The sequence below is a fragment of the Rhinoderma darwinii genome, chromosome 10 (assembly GCF_050947455.1).
Source record: "Rhinoderma darwinii isolate aRhiDar2 chromosome 10, aRhiDar2.hap1, whole genome shotgun sequence".
In the NCBI taxonomy this organism is placed as follows: domain Eukaryota; kingdom Metazoa; phylum Chordata; class Amphibia; order Anura; family Rhinodermatidae; genus Rhinoderma; species Rhinoderma darwinii.
In genome coordinates this window covers 73,416,432-73,439,003 of record NC_134696.1, presented here as the reverse complement: position 1 = coordinate 73,439,003, position 22,572 = coordinate 73,416,432, and the positions used below count along the sequence as shown (strand labels likewise).

General features: G+C 40.6%; 1 protein-coding gene across 5 annotated transcripts in view; it reads left to right on the top strand.

The window, feature by feature from the left end:
• The window catches only part of LOC142662116 (myosin-10-like), a 428,074-nt gene that overhangs the window by 291,495 nt on the left and 114,007 nt on the right, over positions 1–22,572 (top strand). For all 5 annotated transcript variants that reach the window (XM_075840065.1, XM_075840064.1, XM_075840061.1 and 2 more), the window contains 6 exons: positions 2,095–2,288; positions 3,470–3,591; positions 17,070–17,139; positions 17,707–17,867; positions 18,095–18,203; positions 18,721–18,852. In XM_075840065.1, coding sequence (XP_075696180.1) covers positions 2,095–2,288; positions 3,470–3,591; positions 17,070–17,139; positions 17,707–17,867; positions 18,095–18,203; positions 18,721–18,852 — 788 coding nt within the window. The remainder of the gene's footprint in view (positions 1–2,094; positions 2,289–3,469; positions 3,592–17,069; positions 17,140–17,706; positions 17,868–18,094; positions 18,204–18,720; positions 18,853–22,572) is intronic.

Here is a 22,572-nt window from a genome sequence, read left to right as displayed (position 1 = left end):
GCCATACAATATTGCTGGATTACGTTAACCCCCTAATTTCCTCTTATAAATTATAACTCCATAATATTAGTTAGAAGATAAGGGTAATGTAATGTCCTCTACTCCACTGGAACGAATAGTTAATGTGATAATTCTTTATATCGACTTCAGATATATTTATATATTAATAAATTGCCTTTACTAATTTGCTTGTCATTTTTACTATAATGTAACCTCTTCAACATAACTATTCTTTCGCTTTTCCTTCCTTATTCTTTCCTTGAACACCATTACATATTTATTCTGTGTAACGAAAAATGTGTCATAAAATTTCCTTCAACTTTATGGCTTTCTATTCTGTTTTCAATATTTAAATTTCTATCTTTCCAAAATAAACTACTATATACTCACTATTGCATATATCTCTACTATCCCATACTGACTTTCACAACCATCCCATATTAATACCTACTGCTATCCCATACCGACACCTGCTACTATCCCATTCCGACACTCACTACTATATGACATCCATATTGGTACCCACAACTGTCCCATACTGATACCCACTACTATACTATCCTGACACCCACTACTATCCCATACTGACATCCATATTGGCACCCACAACTTTCCCATACTGATACCCATGACTATTCTTTTCAAACACACACTTCTATCTTATACTGACATCCATATTGGCACCCACAACTTTCCTATACTGATACCCACGACTATTCTTTTCAAACACACACTATTATCCCATACTGACATCCATATTGGCACCCAAAACTTTCCCATACTGATACCCACGACTATTCTTTTCAAACACACACTTCTACCTTATACTGACATCCATATTGGCACCCAAAACTTTCCTATACTGATACCCACGACTATTCTTTTCAAACACACACTTCTATCTTATACTGACATCCATATTGGCACCCACAACTATCCTTTATTGAACCCGAAAACTATCCCATACTGGCATCCACTAATATTTCATACTGGCACTCAAATTAATGTCCACATTGATACTTACAACTATCCCATATCGTCATCCACATGTGGACTTTATTTAAACCTATAATGTTTATGATACACTTACTTTTTCCATTTCATACACCTCACATACAATATCCATTCCCTTCCTGGCAATACTGTATTTCTTCAGATATCCAGAATATTCAGGCCGTTTATTTCTTTGACACCTACGCTGTGCTGCCGCAGGGCCCAGTTGAAAGTAGGTTATTCAGTTGTACGCTCTGAACTCCATTCCCCAGCAGTTATGACTCATGCATGCAGTTATAGAGCCGCTTGCTTCCAATCTGTCCACATAATTTCTGTAACCTTCAGCTTTCTCTCTTCCTGTCATATTAAAGGCATGCTATATAATATTCAGAATTAATACTGAACATAATTATTAGGAATAAAAAACAAATTGCTTGGATTACAGAACAATCTCTTCTATGTGATGCAATTGTGGGCTGCCCGGTCACTGTAGAAGTGCTGCCCCAGCCCTAATATATGTTGTGTTATGTGCTCTGAGAGGACACGTCCGGACTGCCTGCGTGTCAGCATAGCATTGCCAGAATACAGGCTGCCCTAAGCAGTGACTTTAACGCAATGGCAGTGAATTTAATTTCTCCATCTCTGCTTTTAAAGCAACTCCCAGTTGTAAAGGTGGTGATTCTAAACTTTACATTAGGGAACTGCTACTTATGCAGTTAAGCGGAAAGTGGCTTCACGCTGATTAACTTTCAATAGCAACAGATGTTTTGCATGTTTTACCATATTAAGACAATTTAATATTATAATATTGTAATGTAGCATGCCTTTGAATGCATTGGTCTTGTGCCAAGTTGGGTGTGGGTGCTTTGCTATGTTCCTATATGAGAAGAATTCATTGTTATTTTTACCATAAAATGTATCTGCCTCCTGTAGATGTTGAGAGAGCTGGAGTGACCACTGTATAATATTCCCCCACACATTTTCCATTTGATGTGCAATTTTTGTTAAGTAATGCCATTTGCACATACACTGCAATAAACCATGGAAACTCTTGCTATATGAAATATGTTGTATTCATCACTGTAACTGATTTGCCCTCAGTGGATAGAATTGTTGGACTGGACCAAATAAGTGGAATGGCTGAGATGTCATTTGGATCTTCATACAAGACAAAGAAAGGAATGTTCCGCACAGTTGGACAACTTTATAAAGAATCTCTGTCTAAACTAATGTCTACACTGAGGAACACCAATCCCAATTTTGTCCGTTGCATAATCCCTAACCATGAAAAGAGGGTAAGAGCAGCCAAATTTGTCATTTAATTTACATAACATATCATTCACCTTTTGTCACATGTACAGTACCTAAATGGAAGTTTGTATTACCCAATGCCAATGTTGTCTAAAGGACTACTAAAAACTGCATACATTGTCTTAAAGAGGCTCTGTCACCACATTATAAGTGGCCTATCTTGTACATGATGCGATCGGTGCTGTAATGTAGATCACAGCAGTGTTTTTTATTTAGAAAAGCTATCATTTTTTACGGAGTTACAACCTATTTTAGCTTTATGCTAATGAGTTTCTTAATGTCCAACTGGGCGTGTTTTACTTTTGACCAAGTGGGCGTTGTGGAGGGAAGTGTATGAAGCTGACCAATCAGCTGACCAATCAGCATCATAAACTTCCCTCCATTCATTTACACAGCGCATAATGTTCTTACTAGATCACTATGTGCAGCCACATACACACACACACTAACGTTACTCAAGTGTCCTGAGAGTTAATAGACATCACTACCAACCGGGACGTGATGTCTATTCAGAATCCTGACACTTCGCTAATGTTTGTGTGTGATTTACAGCACAGCACATCGAGATCACGCTGGGCTGTCATTTACAGCGTAATCTCGCGAGATTACGCTTGCTGTGCTGTAAATGCAATAGGTCGTCAAAAATGATCGTTTTTCTAAATAAAAAACACTGCTGTAATTTACATTACAGCGCCGATCACATTATGTACAAGATAGGGCACTTATAATGTGGTGACAGAGCCTCTTTAAGTCATACTTGGGCTTCTATTACATCTGCTTCATATATCTCAATGTGATGAGGGTATATTTGTGTCCCATATTGCTCCCCACATTTGCACAAAAACTGATTTGGGTTCAGCAAAGAGAAGAATTTATTTTTCCTCCTGCTATGAGTTTTCCAGGGTGTTTTTTAATTTTTTAAAGTAAAGCAGAAAAGACATGTCAGAGGCCCTATCATCGAATAAACTACACATACCATTACAACTTGGCAAGACTGTGGTATGCTTTGACTATTCTAAAAGAACAAGGTGCAATAGCAAAGATATAATTCCCAAACACAAGGGAAAAATATAAAGAAATGTATAGTTGTTACAGTTCCCCCTAGTAAAATGTATGCACTGTATAGGTTATGCACTTCATTTTACTTGTGAAAATATATTAATAGGCTGGAAAGCTGGAGCCTCACTTAGTGCTTGACCAGTTACGTTGTAATGGCGTCCTAGAAGGGATCCGAATCTGCAGACAGGGTTTTCCAAATAGAATAATCTTCCAGGAGTTCAGACAGAGGTAAGTGATTTTTCTGAAATTGTTGATGTTTTTTACGAAATTATATATTTTTTTAGCATACCTGACGTTCTCTTTAAGCCGAATGTCACATGGAGCGGTACCTGGCATGCTTACACCGCATGGTAACAAATATGTGGGCATACCTACTAATTATTGAATTTAGGTGTTTCAACCACACCCATCGCAAACAGGTGCACACAGCGATGTAATCTCCATAGACAAACAATTTTAACCCTATCCCGTTGCTAGACAGGAGAGAGTTATTTAAAAATGAAGCCCACTCAGAAGCCCACAAACTCTATTGTGTTACACAGCAGGGACCAAGCGGCAATGCTTGCGATCAGAGACATCTCTGATCACAAGCATTTAACCCCTCAGATACTGTGGTCAGATGTGGTCAGCGGCATCTGAGGGGTTTTTACTCTAATTTTCCCTTTGGGGCCGTTCACCTTCTCCCGCACGGTGACATCGTAGGAGCCGGTGGGTTCCAACGGCAGCTAGGAGCATTCTGAACGCTCCCAGGCCTGCTATAGGAATATTGCTATTGAGTTCCGCCTGTGGCAGGTCTCAATAGCAATCCACTGATTTTGCCTTAGGCTTCAAAAGTAATATTGCAGTCTATGGCATAAGCGATCTAATGATCGTAGGTTCAAGCCCCCTATGGGCGCTAAAAAAGTAATAAAAATAAAAAATCACCCCCTTTTCCCTAGATACATATAAAATTAAACATAAACACATTAGGCATCCCTGCATCCAAAAATGCACGAACTATAAAAAATAAATATGTATCCAATATGTAGAATGCCATAGCGAGAAAAAAGATCAAAATGGCCGCATCGCAGTTTTCTTGCCACTTCAACCCCCAAAAATATTGAATAAAAAGTGATCAAATGCCAGACATTCCCTAAAATGTTATAGATAAAAACATAGTTCCCATACAAAAGGATGCTTTACACAGCTCTGTACATAGAAATATAAAAAGTTAAAATATGGCGATGCAAAAAATGTTTTGCTTTTTTTAAACTTTTAATTTACTAAAACATAAAAAAATACTATATAAATTTGGTATCACTATGATCGTACTGACCCGCAGAATAAAGGTAACGTGTCATTTTCACCGTACAGTAAATACAGTATAAACGAAACCCATAAGAAAATGGTGGAACTTCTGTTTTTTCCAAGTTCACCCCATTCTGAATTTTTTCCAGCTTCCCAGTACATCAAACATAATATAAAATGGTGCCATTAGAAAGTAAAATTTGTACCGTAAAAATTAAGCCCTCATATGGCTGTGTAAATGTAGAAAAAAAGGCAAGGAGGAAAAAACAAAAGCATGAAAATTAAAATTGGTCTGGTAATGAAAAGTTTAAGCATAGCGCTGTCTTAGGATGCCATCATTGACACAAGTTAATTTGTGAAATTTCTTATCAGCTATATCTCCCCCTGTCAAATGTAAGTGCTATTATTGTGAAGTACTTTATATCTGAAATAAATCAAAGGAAAAAGCGCCTCATGGTGCAGAATCCCAAAAGAATACTGAACAGGAATACAGGTGTAAGAAGTATCCTCACCTTGGAAAGTTGTACAATGTCCAGGCACAACGCTATTGAAAGGCATACAATGGATAAAGTTGATGCTGCTTCCTAGCCGTTGGAACCAAAAAGTTCCACCCAGCGTTCCCCCCCTTGTATATGGTGCTACACAGAAATGCCCCCCGTATATTGCCACCCCCCAGTATATAGTGATGCACATCACTCCCCCCCTTGTATATAGTGCTAAACAGCGTTCCCCCCTTGTATATAGTGCTACACAGAAATCCCCCATATATTGCTACACAGCACTTGGTATATAGTGCCACACAGAACACCCTCCCTTGTATATAGTGCTACACAGTGCACCCCCCCCCCCAAAAAAAACAAAAAACCTTGTCCCGTTCCCGCAACGGACAGAGCGATGCACAGGCTCCGGTAGGGACGCATGCGCAGACATCGTGATGCAGTGACATCATCATGCCGGTCTGTGCAGGGAGTCTTCCCAGCGCCTTATAGGCTGCAGGCCTACCGTGGCCTGCAGCCTATAGTATTCATTTGTATCTGCATCCTGAGGACACAGATACAAGTGAATGTGGCTGTCGCTTGCACCAGGGCCCCCTATTGTGCTAGCGATGTCACAGAGCATGAGAGGATCCGTGCGGCCCGAACTGCCCTAATGATGATCCGCCACTGGTCAACTGGAGTAGTGTAAAGTACACCATTACTGGACTCCGGAGCAGTATTTTCTAGATTAAAAAATCAGTTTAACTATCGGGCAGTCTGATGGATGAGTCTGGGTTTGGCGAATGGCAGGAGAAAGTTACCTGCCTGACTGCATTGTGTCTACTCTAAATTTGGAGGAGGAGGGATGATGGTCTGGGTTTTTTATGGTTTGGCCTAGGCCCCTTAGTGAAGGGAAATGCTTCAGCACACCAAGACATTTTGGACAATTGTATGCGTCCAACTTCGTGGGAACAGTTTAAGGAAGGCCCTTTTCTGTTTCAGCATGACTGTACTCCAGTGCACAGATCAAGGTCCATAAAGTTATGGTGTAACGAGTTTTGGGATAAACTAGAATGGAGATTGTGAGCCAGGCCCTGTTGTCCAACATCAATTGTCTGACCTCACAAATGCTCTTCTGGATGAATGGGCAAAACTTCTCACAGACACACTCCAAAATCTTGTAGAAAGCCTTCCCAGAAGAGTGGAAGCTGTTAAAGACACAAAAGGAGGCCCAACAAATTTATATACGTGTGATAGTCAGCTGTCCAAATACTTTTGGCCAGATAGTGTAAACGTCACACTTGAGGATGTTTAAAGTTCTCGTTTAAATATTTGCTACTAACACCAAGATCTGCAGTGTTTAAATTTACGTTTCTGGTTGGGCATAAACCTTGGGAAATCACTTTACAGCAGGAGTCCCCAACCTTTTGTAGTTTCTGAGGCACTTTTGAATAGGACAGGTGGTTTTGAGCCACACTGAATATTAAAAGGGTAAAAAGTCTATTAAACATATGAAGAGTAATATGGTTCTATTGCCTGTAGTGCCTAGTTCTGCTAAGACCTCCATGGTGCCACTAGTGTGTAATATTATCTTCAGCTGCCACAGCTAGGAAGCCACATGCCGGGGCCCAAAAGCCATGTGTGCCCCCTGAGCTACCGGCTGGGGTACTGCCTTATACTATATTCGTAACGACTATGTAGTCTGTTCTGTTATTGTTATGTGTCAATCCTAAGCAACCTACAGCAAACCAGTATTGTGGAACTGCACTTTCATATTCAGAGGAACAGGTGAAACTTAGGTTTATATTTTTGCTCTGTTTAGAAGGTTAAAGGGACACTCTGGCCAAAACGAAACTTTCCCATGTGTACCATGTGTCTGTCTCTCATCTGTTATTTTTCTTGCTGCTTCTACCTCCTTATATCAGACTGGGATGGTTGCTTGTGAATCAGGCTAGGTTGCACGGTTTCTCTTCTCGAGTCCATGGAGATCTGTGTGCCACCCATCGCAGGCTTCAGCAGTTCCCCTACCACACTAGTTTTGCACGGGGGGGGGGAACAAACTTCTATCATCAGCTACCACAGATACTTAGACAAGTTCCTGTCACACAGGTCTAATGTATAAGAATATAGTGCAGCTTCCCTGTCTGTATACTTATTGTTTCTCAGCTTATGTAGGAGAATATAGAGAGAATGATTTTCACAGTGTCCCGCAGCATGCAAAAATGTATGATCTTTAGCTGGTCATGTGATGCTGTTCTGAAGCATCATGGGATTGATAGCAGAGAGGGAGAAAAAGCTGGGGAAATATAAGAGTCAAGATGGAGGTTTTTTTAACCCCTTCCCGCACCTTGACGTAACTGCACGTCAAGGTGAGCAGTAACTTTGCGCAAACTTGACGTGCAGTTAGGTCTATACACCGCAGCGGCAGTTAACTGTGCAATGTGTCTTCCCTGCATTCCCTATTGCCGATCAGCGGCCCATCGCAGCTGATTTCGGCAGTTAACCCCTTAGATGCGGAAACCGATTGCTATTGCCGCATTTAAGGAGTTTAGAGCAGATCGGAAGCCCCCACATGAAATCACGGGTGCTGACGGTGGTTGCCATGGCGACCGGAAGCCAAACAATGGCCTCCGAGCTGCCATGTACAGAAGCCTATGAGGACCAGCACAATGACAGTTGGAATACATTACACTACGTAGGTAGTGTAATTTATTCTAGCAGCAATCAGAGCTGCAAGTCTCCTAGTGGGACAAGTAAAAATAAGTTTAAAAAAAATGATAATAAAAATGTTTTAAGAAAGTTTACACGTTGCGCATTAACCCCCTTCGTGCACTACGACTTAATAGCATGTCGTGGTGTGGGGGGGGGGGTGATATATGGAGCGGGCTCAGCTGTGTATTACAGCTGACACCGGGGACTAGTGGACAGGAACAGCGATCGCGCTGTTACGGGAGCCTGTAAAAATGACAATATACTGCAATACATTAGTATTGCAGTGTATTGTACCAGCCACCTAATGATAGCTGGTTCAAGTCCCCTAGGAGGACTAATAAAATGTGTAAAAAAAAAAGTTAATAAACTTATTAGTGAAAAAAATTAAATAAATATTTAAAGTCCAAAAGAAAGCCCTTTTCCCATTTTTTCGCTAAAGCAATGTAAAAAATTAAAAAAATACACAAAATTGGTATCGCTGCGTCCATAAAAGTCCAAACTATTACAATATACCACTATTTAACTCGCACGGTGAATGCCGTAAATAATAAAGAATTAAAAACTGCAAAATCGCTGTTTTTTGGTCACCTTAGTTCTAAAAAAATTTTTTTAGAAAAAGTGCTCAAAGTTTTTTGTACCAAAAAATGGTACCAATAAAAACTACAGCTCATCCCGCAAAAAATAAGACCTCACACCTCTCAATCGAGTAAAAAATAAAAAAAGTGATGCCTCTCGGAATGTGGTATAACAAAACAATTAATTTTTTTAACAAGTGGTTTTTACTTTGTTAACCTCTTCCCGCCCTGCTCCGCAATAGTACGTCCTGCAGAGGGGTTAGTTCCCGCATCAGGACGTACAGTTGCGGAGTAGTTCCCGGCGCACACTGTCCTTACGGACAGTGTCCGGGATCCGGGAGGTCAGCTGTCCCCGACAGCTGACACTCCAGCCTTGCCGGTCAGCGGACCATCGCCGCTGATTTCGGTAATTAACCCCATAAATGCGGGGACAGATTGCCGTCGCCGCATTTAAGGGGTTTGAAGCACATCGGCAGCCCCCATGAAGTGATCGTGGGGGCTGCCGATGCTTGTGACGGCAATCAGAGGTCATACAATGACCTCCGGGTTGCCATGAACGGAAGCCTCGGAGGAGCAGCCTCCGGCCGGTCCTCCGAGGCTTCCTGTCAGTGAGACTGTCACGTCACAATGACAGTAAGGGTATGTGCACACACACTAATTACGTCCGTAATTGACGGACGTATTTCGGCCGCAAGTCCCGGACCGAACCCACTGCAGGGAGCCGGGCTCCTAGCATCATAGTTATGTACGACGCTAGGAGTCCCTGCCTCGCTGCAGGACAACTGTCCCGTACTGTAATCATGTTTTCAGTACGGGACAGTAGTTCCACGGAGAGGCAGGGACTCCTAGCATCGTACATAAGTATGATGCTAGGAGCCCGGCTCCCTGCACTGAGTTCGGTCCGGGACTTGCGGCCGAAATACGTCCGTCCATTACTGACGTAATTAGTGCGTGTGCACATACCCTTAGAATGTATTACACTACGTGTGTAGTGTAATGTATTCCAGCAGCGATCAGCGTTGCAAGTCTAAGTGTCCCCTAGTGGGACAAGTGAAAAAAGTAAAAAAAATAATAAAAATGTTTTAAAAAAGTGTAAAAATAAAAGTTAGAAATTATATAAACAAACACTGCATTTTTTTCCTATAATAAGTCTTTATAGGAAAAAAATGAACACGTTAAAAAAAGTACACATATCTGGTATCACCGCGTTCGTAACGACCCCAACTATAAAACTGTAATGTTATTTTTCCCGCACGATGAACACCCCAAAAAAAATCAATAAAAAACGACACCAGAATCGCTATTTTTTTGGTCACCACCCCTCCCAAAATAGAGAATAAAAAGTGATCAAAAAGTCGCACGTACCCGAAAATAGTACCGATAAAAACTACAACCCGTCCCGCAAAAAACAAGCCCTTACACTGCTTTTTTGATTGAAAAATAAAAAAGTTATTGCTCTCAGAATATGGTGACACAGAAAATAAATTATTTGATAAAAAAGTGATTTTATTGCGCAAACGCTGCAAAACATAAAAAAATCTATATACATCTGGTATCGCCGTAATCGTATCAACCCGCAGAATGAAGTAAAATCGTCATTTATAGTGCACAGTGAATGCCGCAAAAAATAAACTAAAAAACATTGTTAGAATTGCTTGTTTTTGGTCACCCGGCTTGCAAAAAAATCGAATAAAAAGTGATCAAAAAAATCGCATGTACCCCAAAATGGTACCAATGAAAAGTACAGATTGTCCCGCAACAAATAAGCCCTCACACAGCTCCGGTGGTGAAAAAATAAAGAAGTACTGGCTCTCAGAATATGGCGATGCAAAATGTGCAGTGTTTTCTAAAAGCGGGTAACATCCGACACCATTTATCAGTGCGACACTTGCCACACATCTATGAATTATTATTTATTTACCGCATTATTATACCCTCTTATTATGCCCTAATGTACCCCGCGCAGCTTACATATGCCCCCACATTATAAACTGAAATACCAGCGAAACCCAAAACAGAAAAACTACCAAGCAAAATCTGCGCTCCAAAAGCAAAATGGCGTCCCTCCTTTCTGAGCCCTGCAGCGTGCTCAAACAGCCGTTTGCGCCCACATATATGGCATCGCCATACCCGGGAGAACACGCTTAACGTTTTAGGAGGTATTTGTCTTCAGTGGCACAAACTGGGCACAACATATTATGCACTAAAATGGAATATCAGTGGAAAATTGCAATATTCACACCATCCGCTGTGCATTAACCCCTTTGCGCACTTTGACTTAGGCCTCATTTACACGAGCGTGTGCGTTTTGCGCACGCAAAAAAATGCAGCATTTTGCGTGCGCAAAAGGCACTTGACAGCTCCGTGTGTCATCAGTGTATGATGCGCGGCTGCGTGATTTTCGCGCAGCCACCATCATAGAGATGAGGCTAGTCGACGTCAGTCACTGTACAGGGTGCTGAAAGAGTTAACTGATCGGCAGTAACTCTTTCAGCACCCTCGACAGTGAATTCCGATCACAATATACAGCAACCTGTGAATAAAAAAAAGACGTTCATACTTACCAAGAACTTCCTGCTTCCTCCAGTCCGGTCTCCCGGCCGTTGCCTTGGTGACGCGTCCCTCTCTTGACATCCGGCCCCACCTCCCTGGATGACGCAGCAGTCCATGTGACCGCTGCAGCCTGTGATTGGCTGCAGCCTGTGCTTGGCCTGTGATTGGCTGCAGCCTGTGCTTGGCCTGTGATTGGCTGCAGCTGTCACTTGGACTGAATTGTCATCGGTAAGTCAGAACTTCTTTTTTTTTTTTACACGTTCATGTATATTGTAATCGGAAGTCACTGTCCAGGGTGCTGAAACAGTTTAATTCTTTCAGTACCATGGACAGTGACTGTCTCCTGACGTCGCGTACCGGAATTTTTTTTGCCGGGTTCGGTCAAAACTAGTTCGGCCGAACCCGGTGAAGTTCGGTTCGCTCATCTCTAAATTCTGACACTCCGTTTGGATGTTTGTAAACAGTTTACATTCAGTTTGACAGCTCTTGAGCGAATCACGCAGTTCGCACGGAAGTGCTTCCGTGCGGCATGCGTGGTTTTCACACACCCATTGACTTCAATGGGTGCGTGATGCGCGAAAAACGCACGATTATAGAACATGTCGTGAGTTTTACGCAACGCACTCGCGCTGCACAAAATTCACGCATTGTCCATAGAGTAATATAGGTGCGTACGACACGCGTGAAAAGCACGCGCGTCGCACGCGCGTATATTACGCTCGTGTAAATGAGGCCTTAATAGCACGTCATGGTGCGGGGGTTGATGTATGGAGCGGGTTCACGTGCTGAGCCCGATCCATACGCTGCGGGTGTCGGCTGTGTATTACAGCTGACACCCGGGACTAACGGACAGGTACAGCGATCGCTCTGTTACAGGAGTCTGTAAAAATAACAATATACTGCAATACATTAGTATTGAGGCATATTGTACCCGCAATCCAATGATCGCTGGTACAAGTCCCCTAAGGGGACTAATAAAATGTGTAGAAAAATTAAAGTTATTAGTAGTGAGAAAGAAAAAAGTTTAAACTTAAAAAAAAAACCTTTTCCCATTTTTCTTCTAAAGTCATGTAAAAAAATTGGTATCGCTACGTCCGTAAAAGGCCGAAATCCAAATGGCGCTACTTCCATTCTGAGCGCTGCCATGGGTCCAATCAGCAGTTTATTACCACATATGGGGTATTGCCGTAATCAGGAGAAAATGCTTTACAAATGTTGTGGTTCTTTTTTTTCTTTATTCCTTGTAAAAATTGAACATTTCTATGCTTTTTCAGAAAAAAAGTTGATTTTCATTTTCACTGCCTAATTCCACTAAATTCTGCAAAAAACCTGTGTGGTCAAAATGCTAACTATACCCCTAGATAAATTCCTTGAGAGGTGTAGTTTCCAAAATGGGGTCACTTTTGGGGGTTTCCCCTGTTTCGGTCTCTCCAGGGCGTTGCAAACGTGACACGGCACCGAAAACCAATCCAGCAAAATCTGTGCTCCAAAATCCAAATGGCCTCCTTCCCTTCTGAGCCCTGCTGTGGGTCCAATCAGCAGTTTATTACCACATATGGGGTATTGCTGTAATCAGGAGACATTGCTTTACATATGTTGAGGTTCATTTTCTTTATTATTTCTTGTAAATATTAAAAATTTCTATGTTTTTTCAGAAAAAAAGTAGATTTTCATATTTACAGACTAATTCTAATAAATTTAGCGAAAAACCTGTGTGGTCAAAATGCTAACTGTACCCCTAGATAAATTCCTTGAGCGGTGTAGTTTCCAAAATGGGGTCACTTTTGGAGGGTTTCCCCTGTTTTGGTCTCTCCAGGGCTTTGCAAACGCGACATGGCACCGAAAACCAATCCAGCAAAATCTGTGCTCCAAAATCCAAATGGTGCTTCTTCCCTTCTGAGCCTTGCAGTGGGTCCAATCAGCAGTTTATTACCACATATGGGATATTGCCGTAATCGGGAGACATTGCTTTACATATGTTGAGGTTCATTTTCTTTATTATTTCTTGTAAATATTAAAAATTTCTATGTTTTTTCAGAAAAAAAGTAGATTTTCATATTTACAGACTAATTCTAATAAATTTAGCGAAAAACCTGTGTGGTCAAAATGCTAACTGTACCCCTAGATAAATTCCTTGAGCGGTGTAGTTTCCAAAATGGGGTCACTTTTGGGGTGTTTCCACTGTTTTGGCACCACATGACCTCTTCAAACCTGACAAGGTGCCTAAAATATATTCTAAAAAAAAGGCCCAAAATCCACTGGGTGCTCCTTTGATTCTGAGGCCAGTGCTTCAGTCCATTATCGCACTAGGGCCACATGTTGGATATTTCTAAAAACTGCAGAATCCGGGGAATAAATATTGAGTTGCATTTCTCTGGTAAAACCTTCTGTGTTACAATTTTTTTTTAATTAGAAATGAATTTCGGCAAAAAAAATTAAATTTGTAAATTTCACCTCTACTTTGCTTTCATTCCTGTGAAACGCCTAAAGGGTTAAAACACTTTGTGAATGCTGATTCGAATACCTTGAGGGGTGCAGTTTTCAAAATGGGGTGATTTCTGGGGATTTTCTAATATATAAGGCCCTCAAAGCCACCTCCGAACTGAACTGGTCCCTGAAAAAATGGCCTTTTGAAATTTTCTTGAAAATATGAGAAATTGCTGCTAAAGTTCTAAGCCTTGTAACGTCCTAGAAAAATAAAAGGATGTTCAAAAAACGGTGCAAACATAAAGTAGACATATGGGAAATGTTAACTAGTAACTATTTTGTGTGGTATTACTATCTGTTTTACAATCAGATACGTTTACATTTTGAAAAATGCTAATTTTTGCAAATCTTTTCTAAATTGTGGTGTTTTTCAGAAATAAATAAAAAAAATTTCACTAACATAAAGTACAATATGTCACGAGAAAACAATCTCAGAATCTCTTATAACGTTATAACCACATAAAGTAACACATGTCAGATTTGAAAAAATCGTCTGGGTCCTGAAGGCCAAAACAGGCTGGGTCCTGAAGGGGTTAAAGTAGTAAAATATTAAAAAAATATATCAATTTAGTATCACCGTAATTGTATTGAGTGGCAGAAAAAATTTACGTTGTCGTTTTTACTGTACGGTGAAAGCAGTAAAAACAAACCAAAAAAACAATGGAAGAATCGCAGTTGTTTCCAGTTTCAGTCTGCAAAGAACTTTATTTTAGTTTCCCAGTACATTATATGGCACTTTAAATGGAGTCCATAGAAAATACAACTCCTCCCTCAAAAAATAAGCCCTCACACGACTCTATTGTCGGAAAAATAACTCAGGGAGTGAAAAACGAAAATAAAAAAGCAAAAAATGGATCAGTCCAGAAAGGGTTAATTAATTTCTAATTAAAAAAAATATTTAAGACCACATGTGGGTTTTAGCCGCACTCGGGAGAAATTCCTTTACAAATGTTGGGGTGCTTTTTCCTCCTTTATTCTTTGTGAAAATGAAAAAATTCAACATTTTAGTGGAAATAATGTTGATATTCATTTTCACGGCGTAAGGCCGGATTCACACGAGTGTGTTCCGTCCATGATATACGGTCCGCAGGTCGGCCGCATTTCCCGGACTGAACACACTGCAGGGAGCTGGGCTCTTATCGTCATAGTTATGTATGACGCTAGAAGTCACTGCCTCGCTGCGGGAAAACTGTCACGTACTGAAAACATGTTTTCAGTAGGGGACAGTAGTTCCGCGGAGAGGCAGGGACTCCTAGCGTCATAGATAACGATGATGCTAAGAGCCCAGCTCCCTGCAGTGTGCTCAGTCCGGGAAATGCGGCCGACCTGCGGACCGTATATCACGGACTGAACACGCTCGTGTGAATCCGGCCTAATTCTAATAAATTCTGCAAAAGACCTGTGGGGTCAAAATGCTCACTATACCCCTAGATAGATCCATTAAGTGGTGTAGTTTCCGAAATGGGGTCACTTTTGGGGGCTTTCCCCTGTTTTGGTCCCTCAGGGGCTTTTCAAATGCGACATGACACCTGAAAACCATTTGGGCTAAATTTGAGCTCCAAAAGCCAAATAGCACTCCTTCCCTTCTAAGCCCTGCTGTGGGTACAAACAGCAGTTTATTACCACATATGGGGTATTTCTGTAATCGGGAGAAATTGCTTTACAAATGCTGTGGTGTTTTTTCTCCTTTTATTCCTTGTAAAAATTAAACATTTCTTAGTTTTTTCAGAAAAAAGTAGATTTTCATCTTCACAGACTAATTCAAATACATTTAGCAAAAAAAAAACTGTGTGGTCAAAATGCTAACTATACCCCTAGATAAATTCCTTGAGGGGTGTAGTTTCCAAAATGGGGTCAATTTTGTGTGGTTTCCACGGTTTTGGTCCCTCCAGTGCATTGCAAATGCGACATGGCATTTAAAACTTAGATAAATTAATTGAGGGGTGTAGTTTCCAAAATGGGCTACTTTTGTTTTTTTTTTCTTTTTACTGTTTTGGCATCACAAGACCTCTTCAAACCTGACATGGTGCTTAATATATATTAAAAAAAAAGGAGGCCCCAAAATCCACTAGGTGCTCCTTTGCTTCTGAGGCCTGTGCTTCAGTCCATTAGGACGCTATGGCCGCATGTGGGATATTTCTAAAAACTGCACAATCTGGGCAATAAATATTGAGTTGCATTTCTCGTGTAAAACTTTCTGTGTTACAGAAAAACCTGTATTACAAATGAATTTCGGCAAAAAAAAAAATGAAATGTAAATTTCACCTTTACTTTGCTTTAATTCCTGAGAAACTCCTATGGGGTTAAAACACTTTCTGAATGCTGTTTTGGATACTTTGAGGGGTGCAGTTTTCAAAATTGGGTGATTTATGGGGACTTTCTGTTATATAAGGCCCTGAAAGCCACTTCAGAACGGAACTGGTCCCTGAAAAAAATGGCTTTTTGAAATTTTCTTGAAAATATGAGAAATTGCTGCTAAAGTTCTAAGCCTTGTAACGTCGTAGAAAAATTACAGAATGTTCAAAAAATGATGCAAACATAACGTACGCATATGGGATATATGAAATAGTAACTATTTTGTGTGGTATTACTGTCTGTCTTAAAAGCAGATACATTTAATTTTAGAAAAATGCAAATCTTTGCAAATTTTCTCAAAATTTTGGTGGTTTTCACACATAAATATTGAATTTATCAACAAAATGTTTTTTACTAGCACAAAGTACAATATGTCATGAGAAAACAATCTCAGAATTACTTGGATAGGTAAAAGCAATCCCAAGTTATTACTACATAAGGTAACGCATATCAGATTTGAAAAAATCGGCTTCGTCCTCAAAGCCAAAACAGGCTCACTCTTGAAGGGATTAAAGCACAGGCAAGGCAGCAGCTCAAATAGTAAGTACAGGTGTAAAGGATCTGCCAGACACAGCTTCTGTGTCGACGCCTGTGGGTAATCAGTCTTCACCTGCTCCTAAGTCTGAGAGAGTGACACGATCTTCTACCAGTCAGGCTGGGAGGCTGAGGAGTGGGAGAGCCTATCACAGCACGGCCAGATAGAGCTAGCTCCTTTGCCTGTGATTCTTTTCTGTTTCCTGGCTCTGCTGCTCCTGCTATGATTATTGACCTTGCTTCATTTTTGACCCTGGCTTTACTGACTACGCTCCTGCTCTGCGATTTGTACCTCGTGCACTCCTGGTTTGACTCGGCTCGTTCACTACTCTTGTTGCTCACTGTGTTGCCGTGGGCAACTGTCCCATTTCCCTTAGCTTCTGTGTACCCTTGTCTGTTTGTCTGTCGTGCACTTATTGAGCGTAGGGACCGTCGCCCAGTTGTACGCCGTCGCCTAGGACGGGCCGTTGCAAGTAGGCAGGGACTGAGTGGCGGGTAGATTAGGGCTCACCTGTCTGTCTCCCGACCCCTTCATTACAACAGGAGTGTGGTATACAGCGAGGTGGGGAATGCAGACATGGAAGGTTGTGTTTCCACTGGAGGTCTTCTTTAAGCTGTATATAAGTGCCATTACTGGTAATGAAAGCATACTGTAGATTTTTATTACTTGTGGAAAGTTCACATTTTTAAGTATGTTTAAATTAAAAGAAAATAAATTTTGCTTCAGATATGAGATCCTGACACCAAACGCTATCCCCAAAGGATTCATGGACGGCAAACAAGCATGTGCAATAATGGTAAGAATTTTCTGTATTATATTTTTTACTTATAGACCAACAAAATAACCTCATAATATGGGTTTTAAAACAAAGTGCAGAAGGTGTTGGTCTAATTGAGTTTATATAATATCTGGTGGCATTTTCTACATAACATTTGCCGATGGGAAATACTAATTTTATGCTTGACTTTATTGATTAAATAATTGTGATTAAATCCTCTAGAACTTTTTGAAGACGTTTTTATGAATCATTTTGACATTGCATTATCAGTCATTTAAATGCATATTCTTTCCGGGTGTCCCTTCTTTTAGTGAAACGTTCCTGTTTAAATCTTATGGGGCAATAGTGGAGGTCCCCTTGGCACACATTTAGGTCAGGGACATGTGTTCTCTCTTTCTCGATTTCAATTGTTCTTAGATGTTTTCCCTTCTAAGTACTTCTGTGCTCATTGTACTTTTTTTTATTCATATTATAATAAAGTAATTAAAATTGTTTTGGATGTGCGACTCTAGTAGCATTTGTCTTTCCTCTTCTTTCTGTGTAGTTTTTATGAATAAGACATGTTTATTCATTCTCATTTTGCAGATCAAGGCTTTAGAACTAGACCCCAATCTATACCGCATAGGACAAAGTAAAATCTTCTTCCGAGCTGGAGTGTTAGCTCACCTGGAAGAAGAGCGAGATCTGAAAATCACAGATATAATTGTTCTCTTCCAAGCAGCTTGCAGAGGATACCTGGCCAGAAAGTAAGTTGTAGTAACACATTAGTACATGGGACACAGAAAACATATGTCAGCAATGTTAAATGCTTTAATTTTGTAGGCCATTAAGTCATAAGAAAAAAGTACTAAGAAAAAGCATTCATTTTACTGGTTCTTGTAACCTAAGTTGGACCTTATTGTTGATGTTTTCTCTTTTATTGAATATAGTATAAATGTTTTTTAAACTCCTGGAATATCTTATTTTATTTCAGAGCTTTTTCAAAAAGACAGCAACAAATGAGTGCCTTGAAGGTGGTTCAGAGAAACTGTGCTGCGTACCTTAAATTGAGACACTGGCAGTGGTGGCGACTATTTACCAAGGTTTGCTATTATCACTATGTATATTTCACTTGTTCTTTTTTTGGGAGGCCATGTCATTGTTTTTTCAAATATAAACCACTGAACACCGTTTCATAAGGCATTTGTAAAATGTCCCTTTTAAAGGCTTTAGTGTTTGTAGCATCACATATACATATGTACCCACACATACACAAAAGACACACACACACACACACACACACACACACACACACACACACACGTACAAAAGGTAGGGACTGGGTTAGGGTACAGATACTGATCTGCTACAGTTTCCTTCTCTTTCCTGCCTGGCTGTGGTTAGAACAGAACATGATATGGATGGACAGAGTGCTCCAGCATGATCACTAATCCAGGGATGGAAGCTATATACTATTAGGGTGCCCTTTTCTGGTGCATGGGCCACATGCTGCCGGCAGTTTGCCAGTTGGGCTCCATTGTCCATCTGTTAAGATTTTGCAATAATTAATATGCAAGTATTTAATTCATAATGTGATACTACAGATATTCCTTTCTGTAGGTGAAGCCCTTACTACAAGTAACTCGACAGGATGAAGTAATGCAGGCAAAGGTAGTAGAACTTCAGAAGGTCAAAGATTCCAATTTGAAGACAGAGATGGAACTGAAGGACATTGGAGGCAAATTTCAGCAGGTAATGGCAAATAAGTAGACGATTCCCTCTTCTCCTTTGTCCTTTTGAAAAGATTTACCTGCACTTTGATAGTAATGACCTCAGTGGTTACCATCATATAAAGCATAAACGATACTATATGTTTCTTTTAATAACTCAAGTACAAGAAAATCAGTCGGCACTGCTGTGACCAGTAGTCCTCTGAACATTCGGCAGTGCACTGCCAATGGAGGCGCAACAAGGACCTCAGTATAAGTGTAGGGAGGTGCTAGACTTCGTAGGTAATTACACATGTAGCACATTGCAAGTAGAGGAAAAAAAGCCGCACTTCCCCAGTCTGACGTAGAAAATTCTTTAATGCTTGTAAAAAAGGTGTAGAGGGAAGAAGAAGACGGTGTCAGACAACAGTCGTTCCGCGTACAAACACTTTCTCAAGCCCTCTCAAGGGCTTGAGAAAGCGTTGTATGCAAAACGGCTGTTGCCTGACACTATCTTCGTCTCCACCCCACACCTTTTTTACAAGCATTAAAGAATTTTCTACGTCAGACCGGGGAAGTGCGGCTTTTTTCTTTCTACTTGCATTTCTTATAACAATTCATAACAATTCTCTTATGTAAAATAACATCATGAATAGAAACCGATTTTTGATCCTACAGGTGGATTGAATATACCATACTGCCATGACGTATATTCTGACGTCTTACCACCCTATGATGTATATTTACGCCTAAAGCTGAGCCATCAGCAGCTGGTGTCAGCTGTAAAATATAGCTGATGCCCTGCTGCAACGGCTGGTTTAGCAACAGTAGCATTTAAGTGGTTGACAGAGGGAGAGGCCACCTTCTGTACTCCATCACCCCCCCCCCCCCCGTGACAGTGACAGGATTACAAGGTGCCGATGGGTTACTATTGCCATTGGAGGCCTAACAATGGCCTACAGGTCTGCCATCTATGAAAGCCTATTAGGTCCTGCCTCTGTCAGGGGATAAAAGTTTTCCAGTCAGTGTAAAACTGTCAGTTATAACATACTGCACTACATACAGCTCAGTCGATGAAAAAAAAAAATACAGCTCTCAGAACACGATTTTTTTTAAATTTTGTATTTATTATGCAACAGAAAAAAACTGTATACATTTTGTATCACCATAATGAAATTGACCTGTAGAATAAAATGAACGTGTCATTTATACTGCATGGTGAACACCGTAAAAGCAAAACTCAACAAACAAAAAAAACACTTTTTTTTCCCATTTTATTTTTTTTAAATCCATTGTTCAGTATGTATGGCAAAACAGTGCCATTATTACGTTAGTGACCGCCAATATGACTTTTCACAGCGGCCACTAGCGGGCTTTATTCTGATGCATGTGCCTTTTTACAGAATAAATCTGAGCCGATCAGTCGAGGAATCCCTGTTCCTCTTAGGCTGGATTCACACGAGCGTGTGCTTTTTGCGCACGCAAAAAACGTGGCGTTTTGCCTGTGCAAAAGGCACTTAACAGCTCCGTGTGGCATCCGCATATGATGCGCGGCTGCATGCTTTTCGCGCAGCCGGCATCATTATGACGCTCCATTTGGATGTTTGTAAACAGAAAAGCACGTGGTGCTTTTCTGCTTTCATTCATCCTTTTCACAGCTGTTGCACGAATCACGCTGGTCGCACGGAAGTGCTTCCGTGTGGCATGCGTTGTATTCACGCACCCATTGACTTCAGTGTTTGCGTGATGAGCGAAAAACGCTCAAAGAACGGACATGTCGTGACTTTTACGCAGCGGACTAACGCTGCGTAAAAATCCCGCACATGTCTGCACGGCCCCATAGACTAATATAGGCCCGTGCAACACGCGTGAAAATCACGCGCGTTGCACGGACGTATATCCCGTTCGTCTGAATAAGCCCTTATGCAGCGGACCAATGCTGCATAAAAATCACGCACATGTCTGCACGGTCCCATAGACTAATATAGGTCCTTGCGACGCGCGTGAAAATCACGCGCGTTGCACGGACGTATCTCCCGTTCGTCTGAATAAGCCCTTAGAGCTATGTTACTCGCCCAAAACTGTTTCTGAGCTCACGGTTAAGAATGATCTCACGAAAACTTTAATGAAGGTCTTTTCTTTAAGTAGGAATAAATGAATCCCGTCCCCTTCTCCATTAACCTTGATATCTGACTAGATTAACCTATATCTAGAAGGAACAGGTGGGCAATCTGGCAATCCCTCCACTAGGCTTCACGACTCTTTAGACTCACTTTTGATAGATGGTGCATTTTTGACATTTCAAGAATGGACAGACAACCATAATCTCCCGAAACTACATTACCTGTCCCTGAAAAAGGTGGTTTCTCCATACCTTAAAGGTGGATCCCTGGATCGATCTTTGACTGCCTTTGAGTCTATTTTTGGACAAACCAAATGCCCAAAGAAAATTCTGTCCCAGGTATATCAAATATTGCTGACTGGTGTCGTACCGTTGAAAAAATCCTATGTATAACTATGGGGGAAGGACCTTTCTCTGACTCTCTCTACACCTTAAATTGATACGCTCTACAGAAACTCACATGGTCCATCCCAATGTATTAGAATACAGGAAAACTCTTACAAAATCATATCCAGATGGTACACCACACCAGACAAAACACGCCTCTGGTATCCATCTATTCCAGGCACTTTCTGGAGATGCTTGAGTGATCTGGGCTCCTGCCCCGAGATAAGAAATTTCTGGGAATCTGTTCTAGACCTCATCAAATCTATATGCAACATAATAGACCAAATTTTACCAATCACTATATTTTTGAATATTCCTATTCCGAATCTCTGTAAACGCTCCAATAAACTGATCCAACATCCTCTATCCGGAGCCAAACCTTTAATCCCCCCAAACTGGAGATCGACACATTTGCCTACATTAACGGAATGGGTCATTAAAGTAGACCAAATCTATTACCGTATTTGTCGGACTATAAGACGCACCCAGGTTTTAGACCACAGAAAATAGTAAAAAAAAAAACATATTTTACTACTATTACAAAGAAAAAAGTATTGGTTAAAAAAAATAATTTGTTCTGTTTCACCACATTCTGAGAGCCATAACTTTTATGGTTTTTTTCATTGTTTGAGCAGTGTGAGGGCTTATTTTTTGCAGGACAAGCTGTAGTTTTTATTAGCACAATTTTTTGGTACATACGATTTTTTTATCACTTTTTATTTAATTCTTTTTAGCTCTATGGTGACCGAGAACAAAGATTCTGGGGTTTTAATATTTTTGTTTTTTTGCCGTTCACCGTGCGAGTCAAATAATGCTATATTGTAATAGTTCGGACTTTATTGTAACAGTCCGCGTCAGTGACACCAATTTTTTTAATTTTTTTCTATTTTTTACATTGTGCATGGGGAAAAATGGGAAAAGGTTTTTTTTTTTGTTTTTTTTTTTACTTTTAAAAAAAAATGTATACTCCTGAAATGTATCTAACTTTTTTTTTTTTTTACACTTTTTATTAATTCCCCTAGGGGACTTGAACCAGCGATCATTACATCCCTGGTACAATACACTGCAATACATAGATGAGTTACAGAAACAGCGTAACTCACTGAGCTACGCTGTTTCCGTAACTCTCATTCATTTCTATGGGAGTTACGGAAACAGCGTTGCTCAGGGAACATTCGACTGTTTCCGTAATTCCCGACCACCTAACCAGGAAGTGGCCGGGAGACAGCGGAGCCGAGTAAGCTAGAACGGGGT